The 20,905-nt window shown below is 36.4% G+C and overlaps 1 protein-coding gene across 1 annotated transcript in view; it reads left to right on the top strand.

Annotated features, from left to right (window-relative positions):
- LOC128224533 (gamma-aminobutyric acid type B receptor subunit 1-like) overlaps nucleotides 1-20,502 on the top strand; it is a 37,035-nt gene extending 16,533 nt beyond the window's left edge. Inside the window, exons 4-17 of the mRNA XM_052934411.1 lie at nucleotides 4,830-4,895; nucleotides 5,722-5,913; nucleotides 9,840-9,979; nucleotides 11,077-11,182; nucleotides 11,641-11,704; nucleotides 11,860-11,937; nucleotides 12,425-12,575; nucleotides 14,689-14,821; nucleotides 15,422-15,529; nucleotides 16,687-16,891; nucleotides 17,882-18,009; nucleotides 18,911-19,039; nucleotides 19,419-19,559; nucleotides 19,962-20,502. Of these exons, the coding sequence (XP_052790371.1) occupies nucleotides 4,830-4,895; nucleotides 5,722-5,913; nucleotides 9,840-9,979; nucleotides 11,077-11,182; nucleotides 11,641-11,704; nucleotides 11,860-11,937; nucleotides 12,425-12,575; nucleotides 14,689-14,821; nucleotides 15,422-15,529; nucleotides 16,687-16,891; nucleotides 17,882-18,009; nucleotides 18,911-19,039; nucleotides 19,419-19,559; nucleotides 19,962-20,219 (1,899 nt within the window). The 3' untranslated portion in view covers nucleotides 20,220-20,502. The remainder of the gene's footprint in view (nucleotides 1-4,829; nucleotides 4,896-5,721; nucleotides 5,914-9,839; nucleotides 9,980-11,076; nucleotides 11,183-11,640; nucleotides 11,705-11,859; nucleotides 11,938-12,424; nucleotides 12,576-14,688; nucleotides 14,822-15,421; nucleotides 15,530-16,686; nucleotides 16,892-17,881; nucleotides 18,010-18,910; nucleotides 19,040-19,418; nucleotides 19,560-19,961) is intronic.
- The last annotated feature ends 403 nt before the right edge of the window (nucleotides 20,503-20,905 follow it).

Here is a 20,905-nt window from a genome sequence, read left to right as displayed (position 1 = left end):
CCACACTCAATTTGTAAAGCAGTGGAGAGATAAAGACATATCCACACGCAATTTGTAAAGCAGTGCAGAGATATAGACATATCCACACGCAATTGGTAAAACAATGCAGAGATATAGACATGTCCACACGCAATTGGTAAAGCAATGCAGAGATATAGACATGTCCACTCTCAATTGGTAAAGCACTGCAGAGATATAGACATGTCCACTCTCAATTGGTAAAGCAGTGCAGAGATATAGACATGTCCACTCTCAATTGGTAAAGCAGTGCAGAGATATATACATGTTCACACTCAATTGGTAAAGCAGTGCAGAAGTATAGACATGTTCACACTCAATTGATAAAGCAGTGCAGAAGTATAGACATGTTCACACTCAATTGATAAAGCAGTGCAGAGATATAGACATGTCCACACTCAATTGATAAAGCAGTGCAAAGATATAGACATGTCCACACTCAATTGGTAAAGCAGTGCAGAGATATAGACATGTCCACACTCAATTGGTTAAGCAGTGCAGAGATATAGACATGTCCACACTCAATTGGTAAAGAGTGCAGAGACACAGACATGTCCACACTCAATTGGTAAAGCAGTGCAGAGATATAGACATGTCCACACTCAATTGGTAAAGCAGTTCAGAGATATAGACATGTCCACACTCAATTGGTAAGCAGTGCAGAGATATAGACATGTCCACACTCAATTGATAAATCAGTGCAGAGATATAGACATGTCAACACTCAATTGGTAAAGCAGTTCAGAGATATAGACATGTCCACACTCAATTGGTAAGCAGTGCAGAGATATAGACATGTCCACACTCAATTGGTAAAGCAGTGCAGATATATAGACATGTCCACACTCAATTGGCAAAGCAGTGCAGATATATAGACATGTCCACACTCAATTGGTAAAGCAGTGCAGAGATATAGACATGTCCACACTCAATTGGTAAAGCAGTGCAGAGATATAGACATGCCCACACTCAATTGGTAAACCAATTCAGAGATATAGACATGTCCACACTCAATTGATAAAGCAGTGCAGATATATAGACATGTCCACACTCAATTGGTAAAGCAGTGCAGAGATATAGACATGTCCACACTCAATTGGTAAAGCAGTGCAGAGATATAGACATGTCCACACTCAATTGGTAAACCAATTCAGAGATATAGACGTGTCCACACTCAATTGGTAAAGCAGTGCAGAGATATAGACATGTCCACACTCAATTGGTAAAGCAGTGCAGAGATATAGACATGTCCACACTCAATTGGTAAAGCAGTGCAGAGATATAGACATGTCCACACTCAATTGGTAAAGCAGTGCAGTGATATAGACATGTCCACACTCAATTGGTAAAGCAGTGCAGAGATATAGACATGTCCACACTCAATTGGTAAAGCAGTGCAGAGATATAGACATGTCCACACTCAATTGGTAAAGCAGTGCAGTGATATAGACATGTCCACACTCAATTGATAAATCAGTGCAGAGATATAGACATGTCAACACTCAATTGGTAAAGCAGTTCAGAGATATAGACATGTCCACACTCAATTGGTAAGCAGTGCAGAGATATAGACATGTCCACACTCAATTGGTAAAGCAGTGCAGATATATAGACATGTCCACACTCAATTGGCAAAGCAGTGCAGATATATAGACATGTCCACACTCAATTGGTAAAGCAGTGCAGAGATATAGACATGTCCACACTCAATTGGTAAAGCAGTGCAGAGATATAGACATGCCCACACTCAATTGGTAAACCAATTCAGAGATATAGACATGTCCACACTCAATTGATAAAGCAGTGCAGATATATAGACATGTCCACACTCAATTGGTAAAGCAGTGCAGAGATATAGACATGTCCACACTCAATTGGTAAAGCAGTGCAGAGATATAGACATGTCCACACTCAATTGGTAAACCAATTCAGAGATATAGACATGTCCACACTCAATTGGTAAAGCAGTGCAGAGATATAGACATGTCCACACTCAATTGGTAAAGCAGTGCAGAGATATAGACATGTCCACACTCAATTGGTAAAGCAGTGCAGAGATATAGACATGTCCACACTCAATTGGTAAAGCAGTGCAGTGATATAGACATGTCCACACTCAATTGGTAAAGCAGTGCAGAGATATAGACATGTCCACACTCAATTGGTAAAGCAGTGCAGAGATATAGACATGTCCACACTCAATTGGTAAAGCAGTGCAGTGATATAGACATGTCAACACTCAATTGGTAAACCAATTCAGAGATATAGACATGTCCACACTCAATTGGTAAAGCAGTGCAGAGATATAGACATGTCCACACTCAATTGGTAAAGCAGTGCAGAGATATAGACATGTCCACTCTCAATTGGTAAAGCAGTGCAGAGATATAGACATGTCCACACTCAATTGGTAAAGCAGTGCAGAGATATAGACATGTCCACACTCAATTGGTAAAGCAGTGCAGAGATATAGACATGTCCACACTCAATTGGTAAGCAGTGCAGAGATATAGACATGTCCACACTCAATTGGTAAAGCAGTGCAGTGATATAGACATGTCAACACTCAATTGGTAAAGCAGTGCAGAGATATAGACATGTCCACACTCAATTGGTAAAGCAGTGCAGAGATATAGACATGTCCACACCCAATTGGTAAGCAGTGCAGATATATAGACATGTCCACACTCAATTGATAAAGCAGTGCAGAGATATAGACGTGTCCACACTCAATTGGTAAAGCAGTGCAGAGATATAGACATGTCCACACTCAATTGGTAAAGCAGTGCAGAGATATAGACATGTCCACACTCAATTGGTAAAGCAGTGCAGAGATATAGACATGTCCACACTCAATTGGTAAAGCAATGCAGAGATATAGACATGCCCACACTTAATTGGTAAACCAATTCAGATATATAGACATGTCCACACTCAATTGATAAAGCAGTGCAGATATATAGGCATGTCCACACTCAATTGGTAAAGCAGTGCAGAGATATAGACATGTCCACACTCAATTGGTAAAGCAGTGCAGATATATAGACGTGTCCACACTCAATTGGTAAAGCAGTGCAGATATATAGACGTGTCCACACTCAATTGGTAAAGCAGTGCATAGATAAAGCAGTGCAGAGATATAGACGTGTCCACACTCAATTGGTAAAGCATTGCAGAGATATAGACGTGTCCACACTCAATTGGTAAAGCAGTGCAGAGATATAGACGTGTCCACACTCAATTGGTAAAGCAGTGCAGAGATATAGACGTATCCACACTCAATTGGTAAAGCAGTGCAGAGATATAGACATGTCCACACTCAATTGGTAAAGCAGTGCAGAGATATAGACATGTCCACACTCAATTGGTAAAGCAGTGCAGAGATATAGACATGTCCACACTCAATTGGTAAAGCAGTGCAGAGATATAGACATGTCCACACTCAATTGGTAAAGCAGTGCAGTGATATAGACATGTCCACACTCAATTGTTAAATCAGTGCAGAGATATATACATGTCCACTCTCAATTGTTAAATCAGTGCAGAGATATATACATGTCCACTCTCAATTGGTAAAGCAGTGCAGAGATATAGACATGTCCACACTCAATTGTTAAATCAGTGCAGAGATATATACATGTCCACTCTCAATTGGTAAAGCAGTGCAGAGATATAGACATGTCCACACTCAATTGTTAAATCAGTGCAGAGATATATACATGTCCACTCTCAATTGTTAAATCAGTGCAGAGATATATACATGTCCACTCTCAATTGGTAAAGCAGTGCAGAGATATAGACATGTCCACACTCAATTGTTAAATCAGTGCAGAGATATATACATGTCCACTCTCAATTGGTAAAGCAGTGCAGAGATATAGACATGTCCACACTCAATTGGTAAAGCAGTGCAGAGATATAGACATGTCCACTCTCAATTGGTGAAGCAGTGCAGAGATATAGACATGTCCACACTCAATTGGTAAAGCAATGCAGAGATATAGACATGTCCACACTCAATTGGTAAAGCAGTGCAGAGATATATACATGTCCACTCTCAATTGACAAAGCAGTGCAGAGATATAGACATGTCCACACTCAATTGGTAAAGCGATGCAGAGATATAGACATGTCCACACTCAATTGGTAAAGCGATGCAGAGATATAGACATGTCCACACTCAATTGACAAAGCAGTGCAGAGATATAGACATGTCCACACTCAATTGGTAAAGCGATGCAGAGATATAGACATGTCCACACTCAATTGATAAAGCAGTGCAGTGATATAGACATGTCCACACTCAGTTGATAAAGCAAAGCACCAGATACAACGGATTAGGCATTTCATCAAGTTAGGCTTTTCTATGCATAACAAATTAAGCAAAGCACAAATAAAGGCATTTCAAATTACAACGGAATTAGCAGTGCATGCATTTAGGCATAACTGCGCATAGCAGATTATTCAATTCATAAATATTTGCATTTCCAAGTACAACAGATCAAGCAATGCGTAAATATAGGCATTTCCATTAAGCAATGCACAGATATAGTCATTTCTACGCAAAACGGATTATTCAATCCATGAATAAGGGAATATCCATTCACAAGGGATAAATTGATCATGAAAATTTACATCTTTTGCTCTCCGTGTAACAGTATTGCTAAAAGACAAAAACACCCAACAGCAATTTGTTGCATTTTCATCCAGTAATGAAATTTAAAAGATCGTATTTGTTTACATTTGCTCTGTTTTTATTGACGCCACATGGCATTTAAACATTAAAAGTCAATATCAATTTGTTTTTGCAGAGGCAAGATGCTCGAATCATCGTGGGAGTTTTCTATGAGGACATGGCTAGAAGGGTCTTTTGTCAGGTATTAAATATTCCTTTAAGTTTCATTGTTCTAATTTTTTATTCATTTGCAGTATCTCCATATTCAATAGCGTTATCAATCTCATTGATAACTCCCCTAGAACTTTAAATAACATCCGTGTAGTATTAACTCCTGGAGTTGTAAGCGTAGTTAACATTAAAAGGGACTCGTTCATGTTATGGTACCTATTTTAGTTTCATGGTAATGCATCTTAAACACGTACACTATGACTAATGTACACTTTGATACCGAAATTGCAGGAAAAAAAACAGCATTTACAATTATATGAGAAGTATGAAATATACTCTGGTTCTAGTGGGCTGCGAACCTACGCGTGTACAGTCAATAGAAAATTAGAAATCGGTCAACAAAACCTCACGCCCACAGGAATAATACACAAACATTAGGAAACCTTTATCTTTAGGCCTTTTGATAAATCGCGTTACTAAAGCTATTCAAAATCTTCGACTTAAAAGACAATATTTTACCATATATTAACATTTGTTGAAGGGTTCCAGCCGTCACTCCAAATGATTTGTCACACTTTATTTCGTCATAAAAAAGCATTTTACAAATACGTGAGCGAGTCCCGAGATATCAGTTTTGGGAAATGATGTCTCGTCGTCAAATCTTTCTGCTAAGGTTTGAAATTATGTCTAATGCTGAAAGAAGGATGAAGGATTGTTACTTTACGCCTCTGAAGATGTTGAAAAAGAAATGCATGTATATACATTCTATTCTTTGTTCTTTCATATCGGTTTTAACTACATGAGTATCCTAACATTTGTTTCTAAAAACACATTATCAAAGTTATTTCTTAATTTAGGCATATAAAGAAAAACTATATGGACGAAAATACGTCTGGTTTATCATCGGCTGGTACCCCAACAACTGGTACAAGGTCAAGGACGAAAGTATTAACTGCACCTCAGACCAGCTGAAAGAAGCGTTGGAGGGACACATAACTACAGAGGCGGTGATACTTCACCAGGAAAATACAGTCACATTTTCAAACATGGTAAGTGTTATGTATATTGCATCTAAGATCAGCTGAAGTGGAGACACTATAAGCTACGGGGTTGATAGGTGACCCGATATGGGTTACACGGGGCTAAAGAAACCATATCGGGCGAAGCTCGAACCCGATCAGGATTTCCTACGCCCCGTATATCCCATATCGGGTTACCTAATAACCCCGTAACGTATATATCACGTCGATAACCTGTTTACCTGTAGAAATGTTTCATTTATTCATCGGAATCTTCATCGTTATCGGAAAATGAGCGCCATTTGGGTACGATATAAATTTGGTGACGCAATATGGAAATAAATTGCGGTCACTGCGTTACTAGTCCTGGGGCAATGGCGTTGCGTCATTTATGTTGGAGGCGTGATATATATATTAACAGAGCTAGTCATACTTCACTAGGTACTGTCACCTCTTTATACGTTGTAAGTTATAAGTGCATCTAAGACCAGCTGAAATGGTGGCACATATATCTGCAGAGCAGATAATACCGAAGAATACTGTCAGCTTTTCAAACATGGTAAAGTATTATGTTTATTGATTCGACCCCAGATCAACTCAAGGAAGCATTCGAGGGACTATCACTACAGAGGCGGTAATACTTCACCAGGAAAATTCTGACTCATTCTCAAACATGGTAAAACGTTGGCTGGTTAATCCCTTTCTTACCATTGGCTAACTACACACAGAGACATGAACTCAACTACAATGTACGACTAATCGTCGCTCGATCTTAATAAAGACTTATCTTCGTACGTATATAACTACGACTAACGTCCCTCCACTTTAACTATGACTAATCGTCGGCTACCATGCAAAGTGGAATGTATCTCAAGCTCCAAGGAGAATCCAACCCGAACGAAAGCAAAATGTAGCTGTTGTAAGTAGAAGAGCAAACGGTTTTATACGTTAGATTGGATTATCATAAGATTTGGTCACGGATTCGATTTATTAAATATCGATGTCGTTAAAAGAAAACCTGAGTGTCTTACATTACCTTTGTGCCACATATATATATATATATTTATATAAAAATATGTGTGTCTTGGACTTTGAGCCAGATGTGTGTTTAAACTAGTTGGGGACACACAGACATCAAATGGTTGCCATCTGTGATATTTCTTCAGATGTATGATAACTAACGCGACTAAATTCCTTTGTCTTGGAATTGTTTGTGCTGAAACAGGAGGATCTTAACAAAGTGTTGATTTCAGTCACTTTGGACTTAAAAACACACCAACACAATCATTCATTTCCTCATAGAAAATTGATGTCGATTACAATTTATTGGGGCTGACGTAATTTGAGGATTGTTGTTAAATATTCGGAGCTAAAACAATCTATGAATGGCAGCCGTTAAATTAGAGATGAAATTCAACACATGCACTTAAGTGCAAATAAAACCACATGCAATAAATGAGACGTATTGTGAAAACGACATTATTACGCATTTGCGGAAAGGAAAATCCATTTCATTTTTCAGAAATGTCACTCTGACGAATCTGTTGAAATGCATGGAATATTGAATTTGAGATGCATTCCAAGGCTGAGTTTCATGATCATAGCAAAAACATGCTTTGCTTTCATTAAACTGCGATTATTTTCTCATCCAAACGAGAAGGCAGGATGTCGCTAATTGCGGTGTATTGTAGCTCATCTCTGTGTTGATATTATTGTCGAGTTTACGGCTAGAATTTCAACCAATTTATTATTTTATTTTTTTTATTTTTAACATTTGACGAACAAAAATCAGCTTCTGTTAGTGTAAAGTTTCCCTTTTAAGCATGAGTTGATACGTTTGATGTAACTCTTTTACATAATTAGTGGTCGAAATTATATTCAAATCAGTCATACATTTATTTTGGTTAATCCTTAATCAGTCGCTATCGACTGTAATCAGTGTAAACCGTAGATTTGAACAGAGGCTGAGTGCGTTAACAAAACATAATTTTGAACACTAAGCAGAACATGAATTTATGGAATTAAAGTGATCCCCCAATATGCGTCGTGTATATCCACGTATTATAAAAAAAAAACTTTTTAACAAAGAGTAACCTATTCGTAATATCAATAAAGTGGATCTTGTATATGAAAACACACTATTATCTCTGAAAAGGGAGTTTTTGTTGGTTCGGTTCTATATTGTTTCATGAACTGTGTATTTGTTGTAAGAGTATTAAATAAAATGAAAACCAGTTCTATCCATTATTTTACGAAAACAAAAAGTTTTTGCCTCCGGAGACTGTTTCGTCGGCTCGTTCCATACGTAAAACAGCCTATTTAAAAAAAGAAACATTGCGGACAATGATCCAACACGTGTGTTAAAACACCATTTAATTTAATCAGGCAACCATCTGCGGTATCATTGTTTTGAAGAAATTTAGATTTAATGGCTACGTGCAGATGCACTTGTTACTTCAAGCAAAACCTTCGAAAAGGGTTTCCAAACCGCCGAAACCCTTGAAACCAAGTTTGGTGTCAACAACACTCAAAAACTAAATGTAATCGAACCCTACTTTGATGTTATTTAAGGAGGACGACCAACAAACAAGGTGGTTCTCTGGTAGCAGCATTAACGTTAGTGATTTATATTGATAACATTTGAAAGGCATTTGCTTGCTGATTATTAATATGTTAATCAAACGGCCGAAATAGCATCAAAAATAATAACAGTTTGTATATGTGTTCTTTATTTCAACTGAAATCGGACGTAAGAGACATACAGTCGAATTCCGTTGGCACGAACTCACAGGGACTTGCGAACAGAACCAAGCCAAGCAGGAATGCTAACCTTCAAAATTAAAAAAAACGGTCCTTTACATCCAGTTCGAGCCAAAGAGGAAATCGAGCCAACCGAGTTCGAGCCAACAAGGTTCGACTGTATTTTGCCATCACCAAAACTGACCTGATTGTTATTCCTATATTTGGGAATTTCTGCACACACAATAAATGTTGTGGGTCGATTAGCTTAATAATCACAAATCGAAGGGCAAAACACATAAAACACATATAATTAAGAACAATGTGTATATATTAGCGTGTGTATACCACGTGACAATTTGCTTCATCAATGCTTCGACGGAAAGCAACATTTTGCTTCCATTGAAGACTTTAAACAAAGATTTCACTATTTCGTTAGCATGTTAAATGAAATATTGCACAGTCTTTGCCGCTTATTGAGCCCGTCTTCGGTATTTTATCAGAGTTTGATTGAGAGTTTAGTTTCTTAAAACACTTCGACAAACCTTTTCACAAAACGGCCGTCTGTTGGAACACTGTCAAAACATTGTCTGGAAACAGGTTTGTGGAAGTGTTTTGGATGAAACTAATCATCTTATCAAATTCCGTTTATAAAATGAATGCGTGGCTCTTTAAGCGGCATAGAATGTCCTTTGTTTTATTAAGAATGGTGCATTAAAAGAAAAGTTATCTTTGTTTAAGTCATCATTTTAAGCAAAATGTTGCCTTTCGACGTAGCATACTTGACTTAATTTATCACGTGGTATACACACACTGTTGTCTAGTGATCAACATATCTACAAGGTGTGTGTTATTGTTACGAGACGCTGCTATCTTTAAATAACAAAATGAATTCAAATGTAATTCAAAGACTTATTTCACTCAATTTATACTGTCATTAAATCCCATGAAGTGTTTTCTTTTTGTGGCAATGTTCTCATTGAATATGCTATACATTTTTGACTTGACTTAACTTGGTATATTTCAGAACGCTTAGAATTTTGATCTAATGCTGGCCCTGGCGGTGGTTTCTTATTAATTTCTTGAAAACTTACGTCCGTATTGAACAGACAGGCTAGAATTTTCACGAAATACTAAATGCGCTGTTGGCGAATGCGGGATGGCTCTGGCGTTGGCTTTAAATTAATTTATTGCATACTTACTTCCGTATCTTACAGACAGCCCAGACGTTCAAGCAACGACTAGACGCTGTCCTGAATGTTCCAGACACCAGCCAAGTCGGGGGCTACCCGGAAGCACCATTGGCCTATGATGCCGTGTGGGCGCTGGCGTTGGCTTTGAATAAAACTGCTGAACGGTAGGGGATTTTAATTGCGACGACAGTTAAATGTTATTTAAAATCATTATAAAAATAATGATAATAAAATAGAAATTTGGTCGTACCTTGCTAAGTATTGTGTGAAGGTCAGTCCCAAATCTCAGAAAAAAATCAAGTCAAATTTCAATCTCAGCTTATCTTAATAAGTAACATCAAAACATATTGAAAATCCTTGTTGTGTTTATTCTTTATATAAGCGATCTTCCTTACAGAATATGTTGATAAGGTTCCGAAAAAAAAGTATTCTACACCCAAAAATGTGATTAAGAACAACTCATTGATTTTTTAGCAATTGCTCAAATACATTTTTGCTCCAGAATGTGTTACCTTCGACGTATTGGGAATTAAGATATTTTCTGACAAAATTAGTTTTTAAAAATGGTAAAAACATGCTATATATGCGTTGAGACTTGAATAACCTCTGAAATGAACCATATTAAGCCATACACAATCGCGTTTTTAGCCTCCGCTGACTGATTGGTTTTGGGTCCCGATAAATTATAATAGACACAACAATATTCTTGGTATTTGATATCAGTAAATGATGCAATCTCTGTTTTTCCCATGATCAACACACTTAAGTTAAGCTCTATTTGAACCCATTTGACAGTGGAAATCTATCTTACATTTGGGAATAGTCCTGAATGGACCAAGGAGCTAGTATCCATATTCTACTGAGCTAACTGAAGCTAATACATTTAGTTTAATATTCATGTTTTGGGGTTTCGTTTTGTTCGTGACAGATAGATAGGTTTTAGTACTAAGCGTTGACGCTAAACACTTAAACAATTTGTTATGGTTTCAACCAAGGCATTTAGTTTGACAAAGTGATAGAAGACATAGTGAAAGCTTGATTGTTATTCGTATAAACACAAGACATACACAAATACAGACAGGACGAACAAACCACACACACATAATAACTGCTTTACCGATAAATGATTCGATTGCCGCCTTGGAATGGTCAGTAAAACGGGTTCACTGGAACACGAGTCTACTGTGGGACATAAACTAGTTTGAATGGCCATAACCTTTCTTTGTCCCAACATTTATCAAAACGTATGTCTTGTTTGCAGACTTGCTGAACGCGGACTGAATATAGAGGAGTTCAACTACTCGAACTCTGAAATAACACACGAAATATACTCAGCGATGAACTCGACTAGATTTCTCGGTGTTTCGGTATGTCTTTATTCGTGAAGCTTACTCTTTAGATGGTGTCGATTTTGAATAATTCATGTGTTAGAAAAAGATGTTTGTGACGTGTGTGTTACACAATTTGACGTCGTTTCATGGGCTGATTTTGAGGATTATTGAGGATTTATTTGACTTTTACTATGCGCATTACCCTTTGTAAATATATCACTCATTGACAGTATTTAATGCAACTAAATACATAAGCTCTTAAATAGCATCTGAACAATATTATACTAATATGTACAACATTTCAAAATTGTGGTCGTTTTCAAACGTGTTACGAGGAATAATCCAAAATAACGTAGACTTTCTTAACCCTGCAAATATACATATAGTTGGCAAGTTATGTTATCACTATCTGCTTCAGCAAAATTCAGACTTTACCATTGTAATTTCCAGCATCAAAAGCATTGTGAATCGACAACTTGTTGTGCTTATTTCAGGGTAATGTTGCATTTTCGTCTCAAGGCGACCGAATTGCATGGACGAAAATTGAACAAATGACAAGTAAGTCTAAGTAACAGTGGAAAACGTGCAGTAACATTATACTTTAAACTTTCTAATATCGTAAAACGTGCATTTAAAAAAAAACACCATAATGTTATAGTAATATTATCCAAAATATATTTCAATTATGCAATTGTATGCTTGTTTGATTCCAGACGGTACATACCATACCCTTGGATTTTACGATCAAAATTCAGACAATCTTACTTGGCTCAATACTGAAAAGTGGATAGGTAGGGAGAGAGTTTCTAACATTCCTTATTACCAATTTGCTGGAATAAAACCGTCCACGTTTTGCAGGGATTAAAGAAGGGTTACGTCGCATATATATGTGTAAATAATATGGTTGTCCGGTTACTGTAGTGGTTGGCGCAGTTGCTACTCAACTTGGCGATCTGGGCTTGATTCCCGGCCTGGGCGCATGTAAATTTGTGGTCACCAAGCAGTACAAGTCGGTTTCCTCCGGGAACTCAGGTTTCCCCCAGAACACAAAAGCACACTCTCGCGTAACATCTTGCCAACGAGAGTGATTAGAATGAAATTGTTATAATTTGTTTCACAATCGTTGTAAAATGAATACGTTTAAACACAAAATCTATTTACCCTGTGGTCTATAACTCGCAGAATGATTCAAACAAATATATTACTCCAACATTCTCCAGCTTATAGCGTTGATTTGTTGAAATGACCAATTTTAAAAATTTGAATAATGTGTTTCAGATGATCATCCACCACCAGACAGGACAATGCAAAAACCAATACTAAGAGTAGTCTCCCTTGGGCTATTTTTATCCATGTGTGGCTTATCAGTCGTTGGCATCATTGCTGGCGTAGTTTGTCTGATTTTCAACATTTTTAATAGCCAACGCAGGTGAGTGAAAGAATTAAAATAATTTACGCATGTTTCGTTGTTCGGATTTATTAGATTTTAGCATTTAGTTGTGATACAATTCCATCAGACAAATTAATGTAAAGGCTATTATTACTTTTATATTGTATAAATGAGGTTGGTTATACACACTCGTAGCAATGCACTTATTTTACTTTGTTGACTATAGGCATGTTTTAAAAGTATGGTTATTTTTAATTGCTCCTATGATTGCGGTTAAATATTAGTTTATGAAGTGACCTTACCTTTCTAAGACCGATTAAACTCGACTATATTTGACGAGAAAGGACTATCTTATGTTGTTTACCATCTTTCAGCCCAATCCTATATTTTGATTGTATATATGACCTTGCATACTTTGTAAGTTTCTTTCAATAATAAAATATGTTTAAACCAACTCTATATTTGATCTAGCTACAACTGTAGCCAGATTTCATACTTTATTTATTTTAGCGTATATTATATATTAAAAAGGTTTTAGAAACAACTTGTCAGTTTCAAATTTATGACTAGATCCATCCTCTTGATTCAGCTTATCATGGGAAATATGTAGCGGGTAATGCGTGTTTTTGTGTGAAATATCTTTATACATATCTATCTTTCACCTCCTTTGTTCCAACCCTGAATATTAACAATATATTCTATATACTCACGATTTTTTAACCATTTTAAAAAAAACTGAAGGTCTTTTAATAGATATACAATTTATATAATTTACTGCTGCAGAGGTATGATATTTTTTTTAATAATCACGGTCGCGTTCAGAAGGTCGTTGTGCTCAAAACATGTTTCTTCGCTCCGTCCAGAACCGTAAATATTGCCATTTCAGCTTCTTTTCGTATGAATATTGTGCATTGTTAAAAGATAATCTGCTTTTATAAGAATACCTTTTCTCTCACCCCAGATAAGTAGATCCAACCAATTGGCCTTGCTGAAAATCCTTATCTTGTCCACAGGCAAAGATAAACAAGTACCAGTTTGTCAAAAATAAACAAGAATACGTTTTATACTATATTTTGTTTTCCTGGGATGGGAAGAAAAGCATCTGCCACGGCCGATCGTAGGAGATAGGTTCATCCCAACTCTCGCACAGGGTATCTGCCGACACGCGGTACACCTCGTTGAAGCACAAGCACCCTACCCTCGGGTTGGGATGAACCTATCTTATACTCTCGGCAATGGAATGTACTTATAATCTCTGACTTCAAATGTACTCATTTCTGTAAGACTCTACAATAGTCGAGATGTTGACTGTGTTGTCGTTTTGTGTCATATCACTTTCATCGGAAACTTTTCAGTGTCTGTCAACATATACACATATTATTTCAAGATACAGATACTAAGTACAGATAAATAACAATTACGTAGTCTTATACGTAAAGCCACCATTTAATCAATTTTATCTTAGCTCTTTATCCCAGTATATTCAATCCATTTTTGTTTTATATAACTCATGAAAATACAACATTACGTGTTACCAATATTCGATAACTAACCTTTTAAAGGGACTAGACACCAGATGATACCATTGCGAGAAAAAGAAATGCCAAAAAAACTACATATAATTGCTATCATTTAACTGTATAAGCGCATGCTCTAAATAAAACATATAATTGTCTCTGCTCAAATAAATGTAACATGAATTGAATCCAAACACTTGTTACCTTACGCCTGTCGTCACGCATATCACGTGAGGATGATTTGTACAAGGTTAAGGTATCGGTTACACATATACGCCAACTACGGATGTCTGGTGAGCCAGTATTATTTTAGTACAATTTCAATGAGTTTTTTTAGCAGAAAAGTTAAATATACAAAAATGGACAAAAACTGATATAACACTCAGCTGTGTTGGCCTTGAACTATTGCTAATAGGTCATTTTGTGTCCGATTTCAAAAAATAATGTGCAAAAACAAACAAACTACATTAATAATGTTAAATGAAGTTTATGTCAATTATTTTACACATTAGTATGTGTCAAATGATACCAGAATATATGGGGTCACCAGGCATTAACTTTAACATTAAGACTAATATAACTTTCATAGAACTCGCTCATTTCTGGGTAAGATTCCTTACTGTTCGTATTTTCAGATGCATAGCTTACTCCCAACCTCACGTAAACAGTATTGTCGTGCTTGGCTGCATTCTTTGCCTCGTTTGTGTGTTTCTACTCGGTCTTGATGGGCGATTTGTACCGGAAGAGTTATATCCCTTGGTGTGCCAGGTCTGTATGGAATACAGTAAATTTTAAACTTCGATAACTCCAGGACGCCGAATTCAACCTAAAACCTCGAGTTATCCGACGTTTTGAGAAACTCTCTGTTCGGTTATCAAATTTGATTTTCGTTTTTTTTATATAAACTGTATCCACTGTCGAAACGGTAATATTGTGTGCAATAACATAAAATAAATAAAAACAATTGGCTTGCAACAGATGCACAAAACTAGTAGTTGTTAACAATAGTGACCTAGGTAGGTTATTTTTCTATATTTTCAGAGTGGCATTGTCTTTTACATAAGTCAATATGAAAAACAACAGACGACAGGAAATTAAAACATCTTAACATAAAACATTAATAAACGTCATGGCCAGACATGATTTAAGTAATAAGACGTTATATAGCATTCTATAACAGGAACAATTTGATTAGATAAGGTACAGTGTCCCATAACGTTAAGGATACAAACCATCCCCAATGATGTCTGTCCTCTATTAATTTAGGCATAGGATATTGACTCTAGCCTCGTTTTGTGACGGATTTTCTTTCGTGATATTATCAATTTATGATGGATCGTAATTATAACGAAGTCATTTCCTTTCCAGCTTCGGGCCTGGTTATTATCAATAGGATTTTCCCTAGGGTACGGCGGGATGTTCTCAAAAATATGGGCTGTCCATAGACTAACCACGTCAAGACAGAAAGATAAAAAGGTTTGTCAGTCTTCATTTGTGTTTATGTTTGTCTTAGATATTTGGATAAATTTGGGGGGATCAACCCTTCGGAAGAAAGAAATACATCTAGAGCAGACCCGATTTGATAGCAACTTTTCTCTGTCGGGAATTTAATGTTGCGCTGAACTCAATCCTAAATGCTGTAATATCTTTATGGGTCATACTCAGTGGACAAATTTAACACGTGCCGGCTATCTCTGCACTGGTAAATTGTCTTCCGGGGTTGTTAAAATTATGAATTTGATATAGCAGGGCTTGTTAAAAAAATATGCCAAGCAATAGTATAATAATTCGGGCACGTTCAACAAAAGTCTAATTTCTATGACTGCATACCTAATTTGTATTATCCAAGGACCGATATTCTTTCCATTACTTAGCTGGTATAAATGGAACTATCGGCGAGGGACGATCACCCATTACTGTTTAACCCTTTTATTATTAGCATAAGTGTTGGCCGATAATACCATCTTTATTCGTATACATGGCTTTTTCCCAGTACCATTGGCTGTAAAAAATAAAATTTGATGCCTTTTCATCCAATCTTATGTTGGTGATTTGAATCTAAAGATATAACATGCTTATTAAGAATTTACCAGAAATATATGTTTTAAGTGATGTTTTAAGTTTTTCAAACATATTTCAACGAAAATTATTTACGGTAATTAACTTTTCATCTAATGTTATATGGGAATGCCAGACGTCAGCATTATGATGGATAGAAAACCTTATAATGACCCCTGCTGGGATTCGCCAGACTTGTTAATAATGCATTTAACATAGAACTATTTCGATTAATCAAATAACATAGCGGAACTCTTAGAATTGTTTTTGCTCTACTTCTATAAGCCTGGCCTTGACGCATGTGAGTTTGGTTGGTGGTCACCAAGTGGTTTTTTTCTAGTTTTCCGGTTGCCACTACAACACAAGACCACACTCTCGCGCAACATCGTGCCAACGAGAATAACTTAGCAAAAGCAAATGAAACTTTCTCAGCAGTCATTGAAAAAATAGTTTAAACCAAAACAAAAAGTAAAACATTATTAATCGATTCATAGCAGGTCCTTTTTCAATGCTGCTTTTCATGTTCGTATATTTACAGACTATATATAATTCATTTTTTTCCGTACTTTTTTCAGGATGTCAAGCACTGTGAGCTTTTTCTTGTGCTGATAATAATTCTCACCATCGACCTTATAATACTAACGACGTGGCAAGTGATTGACCCGATGTACCGTGACCTTGAAATATTCGACCTTGAACCCTCGCCTACCACGGAACATGATATAATGCTGAAGCCTTACTTGGAGCATTGCCATTCTCATAACAATTCAATTTGGTTAGGTAAGTTATTTGATCTAATCAGAAATAATTAACAAAAGTTATCTCAGTTTTACAGAAACCTGAAATGAAAACTTCAGCTGGCCTTAATTTCTCGAACAATTTTAAGCTTCTTAAAATAGGCTTCCGCTCAGCACACTATTTTCTTTTAGAATACATTGCGTTTTCTTCGACTCATAAGGAGTTTTGATAGTTTGAAAAGAAGTTATATTTAAGACAATCACTATTTACTATGCGTTAATTAAACTCAATTTAAATTTAAGTAATTTGGCAAAATCTAATAAAATACTTAGTATATAATGCTTAATAGTAATCGAGAAATTAGGGCCAGGTTCTAAACGCCGATTAGTCGCGGTAAAAGACAAAACAGAGAGGTTCCGAAACACCACGTCAATGTGAACTTGTTCGTTTAGCTAAACATTGCAGTTGAGTTCAAAATTACTTTGTTTAATTTCTCTTTAAAGGAAAATTCGTACACACTATGTGGTAAAGCAGTTACAAATGCGTTATTCTGTTAAGTGATAGAACAATAAACAAGTTTTTCTTTTATAAGTCAATCCTAGCGATATGTTGGCGCTTTTTTACTGGGGAATATGTGGCCACGTAGCTGTTTATTGGAGAGAAAACATGTTTTAAATAGGCTTTTTTCTATCTGTAAACAACTACTAAACAACTACTATTTTCTTTTGATCAATAAAGTCAAACGAATTCCACATAATAAAGCATTAAAATTGATGGCTCTGAACTGGCATTATGTACTCACACTTTGATGACGTAGCGCACATAAAGAAGTCCACGTGTAGATTAACCCGTACCAGTAGTGTTTCGTACCGTATAAATTGCTAACAAATAACATGCTGCATGATGCTTTTTCCAAGAATTATACAAATCGAAGGTTTCTTTAGTCTTATTTACTCTTATATCTTTTTTTGTTTGTTCCAATTCCTAAATTTATTTCGCGATATATTTCTCATGTTTCTAATTTCTTTCCAGGTGTAATATTTGGTCACAAGGGGATTTTACTTCTTTTTGGAATTTTCTTGTCGTACGAAACCCGAAGTGTGAAATTAAAACAAGTCAATGATTCCCGTTTTGTGGGCATGAGTATTTATAATGTTGTGGTAAGTCTTACTTACACTAAGTTAAGAATTATACAAACATTATATCCGAAAAACGAATCTTAGTAAATTTGACGAGATAAGGATGATGCTGATGTTGATGCTAATATTGATGCTGATAATTATTATTATTATTATTATTATCATTATTATAATTATTATTATTATGTTGATAATGATGATGATGATGATGATGATGATGATGATGCCACTTCTGCCTGCTAAAAATGCTGCTGCTGCTGCTGCTCTGATGATGATGATGATGATGATGATGATGATGATGATGATGATAATAATGATGATGATAATAATGATGACAACGATGACAACGATGATGATGATGATGATGATGATGATGATGATGATGACAGCGGTGATGATGATGATGATGATGATGATGATGATGATGATGATGATGATGATGATGATGATGATAGGGATGATGATAATGATGATGATGATGATAGGGATGATGATGATGATGATGGCGATTATGTAGAAGCCAAAGTTACTGTTCCTTATGATACTGCTGCTTATGATGCTGCTGCTGCTGATTATGATAATTGTGGTGGCGATATAATGATGATGATGATGATAATGATGATGATGATGATGCTACTGTTGCTTATGATACGGCTGCTTATGCTGCTGCTGCTGCTGCTGCTGCTGCTGCTGCTGCTGCTGCTTCTGGTGATGATGGTGATGGTGGTGTTGGTGACATGATGATGATGATGATGATGATGATGATGATGATGATGATGATGATGATGATGATGATGATGATGATGATGAAACAATATTTTAGAGGAAGGTCACATTTAAATGAGATGATGAAAGTTATTAGAACTTTTAATCCTTATCACCAACATGCCCTTTGTTCAAAACCTTTACATTTCTTTTGCAGGTGTTGTGTGTAATAACTGTTCCAATTGTACTTATAATCAAAAGCCAGCAGGATGCTTCCTTCGCGTTTGTAGCCTTAGCAATTATCTTATGCAGCTTTTTGTCGATGGGTCTCATCTTTGGACCAAAGGTATGTATTAAGTTGAGAAATCCGATCCACAAATAAGCTAGTTCCAAGATAGCTCAAATATAAATAATGTAACATGCTGATGCCTGATGACCCCGTAGAAGGCTTATATCAGCAAGTATTTGAACACAATAAGTATTTGATTCTGTTTAACACAATTACAAATCTTACATCAGATGCAACTGTACAATAAAAGGACAGGTTTGTAGCAGAAATCTAACCACGTGCAACATTGACAACCACAGTTTTATATTGTTATTTGGATTCCAGTGCCGACCTGGGCCCTTCACCTCAGAATGTCGTTTGGACTAAAAACTATTGATCTTGTTTCATAAAACCTCAGCACTTTAGGTGACGTTTATAATAACCGCTTACTTTGCAGTTCATAGAGATTTTGCGCAATCCAAAGCGCAGTGCTCACGAAATACGGTCTCTGACGGAATCGGTTGTGGGGAAGGAGGAGGAAGAAAGGCACCAGAAACTGCTGACAGAAAATGAACAGCTGAAGAAACAGATAGCTGAGGTAAGTTTTTTTACGATCAGCTTTGCAATGGGCTGTTTGTTCACGACTTTCAAAAGACATTTTAACGAAAAGTAGTATGTAAAAACAATGATATTCAATTATCTATTAATTTAAGGGAAATATATTAACATAGCTTTCGACGCTGACATTCGGTCAATTGTTTGGTAATTGTTAAAGTTAACAACGTTGTTAACGGCATCGTTGATAACTTTCAACGATGAAATATTGTATAATGTGCTAGATGTTTAAACAATTTAAGCATATAGCTGAAACATTTCTTTTGAGTATTTGAAAGATAATCCAGATCACAAGTGTTTCTTCAAAACTCTCATTTGAAAGTTATCAACGATGCTGTTAACAAAGTTGTTAACTTTTAAAACCTTCTGTCACTTGTCTTTGTAGATGGAGACACGTGTCCGTGACCTTAACCTACAGCTGCAGGTAAAAATGCGAAAAAGGGTAAACCTTACAACGCAGGGACACAACTCGAACTCTACATCTGAGTTACCTGCAAATACAGTTAACTCCCTTGAACCTCCTTCGATAAGGACGCCGGATCGTTATGCCATCTCTACCGACTGTTATTCTGATTCTGGTGTACATACAAGTTCAACGATCGTAAAAAGTCCACGATATTCTCCAACCGACCATGCCGTTTAACACATGTTAACATATTTTACATAGTTTTTCATAAACATAGTTCACCTGTGTATTGAGTTAACGCATATAACTGATTTTGGTTATGTTTAATCATTTCTATATTGTATGTTTTTATTATTGTTTTCAGTGAAGAAAGATTGTTTATTAATTGCAAAAAAGTAAACATTATTTATGCATGTTATTTACACATTGTGATTGTTTATGATATAATTTATGTCCTTGTATTATTAGATTGAAAACAGATGTACATTTCTTAATATGTTATTAAATAATATGAATTTTGCTTAGTTTGTATTCACGCTTCATTTTAAATTATGACTGTTATATAAGAATGATAGGATTGTCCATTCAATATGTATGGGCTGCACTATTAATCACGCCCCCGGGTAAAATCCCCGTCCTGCGGGGACGAACTGCTGGTAAAATCCTCGCCAAATGCCCCGCACCCCAGGGACCCTAGGTAAGGCCCATTTCCCGCTATTCCTGATAGACAAAACTATCGCATTCACCCGGAACTGCGGGGCCACCTGGAAGGTTAAAACACGGCCCATATACCAGGCTATCCCCGGTATACCCCCGGAACTGAGGGCCGTAGTTACAATTGACTGGTGCATTACTTGAAAGTTACCATCAAGAGCACCGAAGTGGTCTGTACTATTATATTATAACTCACATTATTTTCTCAA

This window comes from Mya arenaria, chromosome 17 (assembly GCF_026914265.1).
Source record: "Mya arenaria isolate MELC-2E11 chromosome 17, ASM2691426v1".
Lineage (NCBI taxonomy): Eukaryota > Metazoa > Mollusca > Bivalvia > Myida > Myidae > Mya > Mya arenaria.
This window is presented reverse-complemented; position numbering and strand designations above follow the sequence as displayed.